Source organism: Colobus angolensis, unplaced genomic scaffold (genome assembly GCF_000951035.1).
Source record: "Colobus angolensis palliatus isolate OR3802 unplaced genomic scaffold, Cang.pa_1.0 Scaffold33, whole genome shotgun sequence".
In the NCBI taxonomy this organism is placed as follows: Eukaryota; Metazoa; Chordata; class Mammalia; order Primates; family Cercopithecidae; genus Colobus; species Colobus angolensis.
In genome coordinates, this window is record NW_012116599.1 from 11,083,534 (window position 1) to 11,086,679 (window position 3,146).

General features: G+C 45.1%; 1 protein-coding gene across 1 annotated transcript in view; it reads right to left on the reverse strand.

Moving 5' to 3' along the window:
* Positions 1 to 350: 350 nt before the first annotated feature.
* The window catches only part of NCL (nucleolin), a 19,246-nt gene continuing 16,450 nt past the window's right edge, over positions 351 to 3,146 (reverse strand). The window contains exons 9-12 of the mRNA XM_011952044.1: positions 2,241 to 2,382; positions 1,614 to 1,740; positions 1,004 to 1,227; positions 351 to 855 (exon numbers count right to left, since the gene is read on the reverse strand). Coding sequence (XP_011807434.1) covers positions 779 to 855; positions 1,004 to 1,227; positions 1,614 to 1,740; positions 2,241 to 2,382 — 570 coding nt within the window. The 3' untranslated portion in view covers positions 351 to 778. The remainder of the gene's footprint in view (positions 856 to 1,003; positions 1,228 to 1,613; positions 1,741 to 2,240; positions 2,383 to 3,146) is intronic.

Consider the following 3,146-nt stretch of genomic DNA (forward strand, 5'->3'; position numbering starts at 1 on the left):
CCTCAGCCTCCCCAAGTGTTGGGATTACAGGTGTGAGCTACTGCTCTTTCCAGATGCCCTTCCTTGTCTAGGAGACCTGACTAATGTGTTCCTGCACCTCTTTCCAGAGTCTTCTTCAGGACATAATCCTCAGACCTGCTAAAACTGGGAGAAGCTGCAGCAGCCTTCATCAGCATCAGGGCTGCAGGAGCGGGTCCCCTCACCAGCATTTCAACCAAGTTGGGGGCCGGAATACTGGAAACACACGCACTACGCCATTTCCATTGGGATGGGTGAAGTGAGTGGCAGAGCTGCCTTTGCCATGCCCTCCAGTGACAGTCCAGTGGAAACACTCTTTAGGAAGTAACACGTCTGGCACCAGAGTTGACTTTTAATTTGTCCTAAAGCTGCTGAAGCAAAAACCATAAAACATTCTGCTTTCTTTTCTTTTACAACCCCACGAACGCAAAAAAAAAAAAAATAACAAAAGAAACAACAACAAAACCCAAACTATTTGTAGGAAAAAATGGTTTTGTACATGGGATGAAACAATATAAATTCAAAACTTACAGATAAGGGTTAGCTCTATCACTCAACTCTTTAAAAAGTTTATATGAATATCCAGTCAAAACCAACAAGGTATTGCCCTTGAAATGTTAACTAGACGGATTTCCAAGGAGACCACAGGACTGTATACTGTCTTGGAATGTCCTCAGAAGGCTCTGTCATTGATCAGGTAACAGTAAAAACCCCAGAGTCCTTTCTTTCAAATGGAAAAGGGAAAGCAGAGGGACAGAAGCTATTCAAACTTCGTCTTCTTTCCTTGTGGCTTGTGGTCACCTCCTCCTCCTCTGCCTCCTCGGAAGCCGCCTCGCCCTACAGGGGGAAGGCAAGACACTGTTAAAAGAATAGGTACAAAGTTCCTCCTCCCCAGTGATTAGGAACCGTGACAGAGCACGGTCTGAAGAGCCTATGCTACGTGGTGTCCAGTAGACACTGAAGTCATTATCCCTGTGTGCCTTACCTCCAAAGCCTCCCCGGCCTCTGCCACCAAATCCTCCTCGGCCTCCTCTGCCACCACCTCGTCCTCCAAAGCCGCCTCTGCCTCCACCACGACCCCCAAAGCCACCTTCACCCTTAGGTTTGGCCCAGTCCAAGGTAACTTTATTTCCATCAATTTCACCATCTTCCATGGCCTCCTTGGCAGCTTTGGCATCCTCCTCACTGTTGAAGTCTACAAAACCAAACCTAGAACACCAAATGATATTGCCCATTACGAAAAGCACCTACGGCACATGTCCCAAGTTAACTGCACACGCTGGGGAGCCATCCCACAGAAAGTAGCCTTGTTTAGTTGGGAAAAGATACCAGTGACAGAGTAGCTCTCTATGGAAAACTAACTGGTGTGACAGCTTGAACCCCAGAATGTCTCACAAAACAGCTAAATATACCTCTGTAAAGACAGAAGGTAAAATAATGCTAGTGCTGTGAATTCTCTCTTCTTCTCGTGCGAATCCATAAACTGCCACTGATAGACAGAAAGGAGCTCAATGAGAAGACACCTTAGACTCAAGGTCTCCACAGAACAAAAACCCCTTCAAAGTGGAAGCAGCACTCATGCTTTCTTCCCTTACCCTTTGGAGGACCCAGTTTCCCGGTCAGTGACTATCCTTGCCCGAACAGAGCCGTCAAATGACTCCTTTAATGTCTCTTCAGTGGTATCCTCAGACAGGCCTTTGACAAACAGAGTTTTGGATGGCTCTGTGGAAGAAAAAAAATCGTGACTTTATGTGAAGTCACAGTTCGTAGTAACACTGAATTTGCACAATGCCTGGTATGACTACTGGCCAAGAATGCTTGTCTTAGTGGAAAAGCAGTCAAAAGCAACTAAGCCAACTAGTCCTTAATTAAAGTAAGGCTATTCTGAGTTCACATTTTTTAAATTGCCACTGCATAGTTGATATTCTACCCCACATCTTCTATGGAAAGTGGAAGAAGAACCCAAGCAGGTGCTGCCCACTGCATGGGGCAGGAAATCACGGGCAAACTTGCTGCTCTGAGTTGACACAGCTGGATCAGAACTTGACTATCTAGAGGAATCTTCTTGAGATTTCATCAATTATTTCTCAGGTAATCAGTCATCATATCCAGTTATTGTTCACTCAGTAGCAACAGGAAACACAGAATTTGTGCAAAAAACAAACACCGAAAGCACTGAGTGTGCTACCCCCAACCACAGCATCCTATCCAGGTGAACTTACGGCTTCTGGCATTAGGTGATCCCCTGGGTCCTTGCAACTCCAGCCTGATTGCTCTGCCCTCAATTTCCCTTTTATTACAGGAATTTAAAGCTTCTTTAGCATCTTCGAATGAAGCAAACTCTATAAATGCATACCTGAGAATGAACAGTTAATGCTTAGAGTAAGTTACCAAGCACGTGCTCCTTCACTGTCACATGGATGCTGCCAAGCCTTCTCTCAAGTTGGTACCTAAATGATGCTCTTTAAGGCCGGGCGCGGTGGCTCAAGCCTGTAATCCCAGCACTTCGAGAGGCCGAGGTGGGTGGATCACTTGAGGTCAGGAGTTTGAAACCAGCCTGGCCAACATGGTGAAACCCTGTCTCAACTAAAAATACAGATTCCCCAGGCGTGGTGATGTGCACCTGTAATCCCAGCCACTCGGGAGGCTTAGGAAGGAGAATCACTTGAACCCGGAAGGCAGAGGTTGTAGTGAGCCAAGATTGCGCCACTGTACTCCAGCCTGAGCGAAAGCCAGAGTCCGTCTCAATAAAAAACAAAACAAAACAAAAAAGACAAAAAAACTTACTAAGATTATTCTGTGCTATACCAAGTTACGACTGACTGTGGAAACTGCAATCCAGGGACTCTATAGTTTAATTCTAACTTAGTTCACTAATGCTAATCCTTGAAGATGTTTACACTATTCACGTTTAAGAGTGGCAGGCTAAAGTAACTGTGCTAATAGGGGAAGGAAAAGCATTAACAGACCCATGTGTATGTAATGTACATGAAGCACTTACCTAGTCATACCAATTCTGACATCCACAACAGCAAGATCATTTTTAGCAAAAACATCACTGATACCAGTTTTTAATTCAGGAGCAGATTTGTTAAAGTTTAGGTTTCCAACAAAGAGATTGAAAGCCG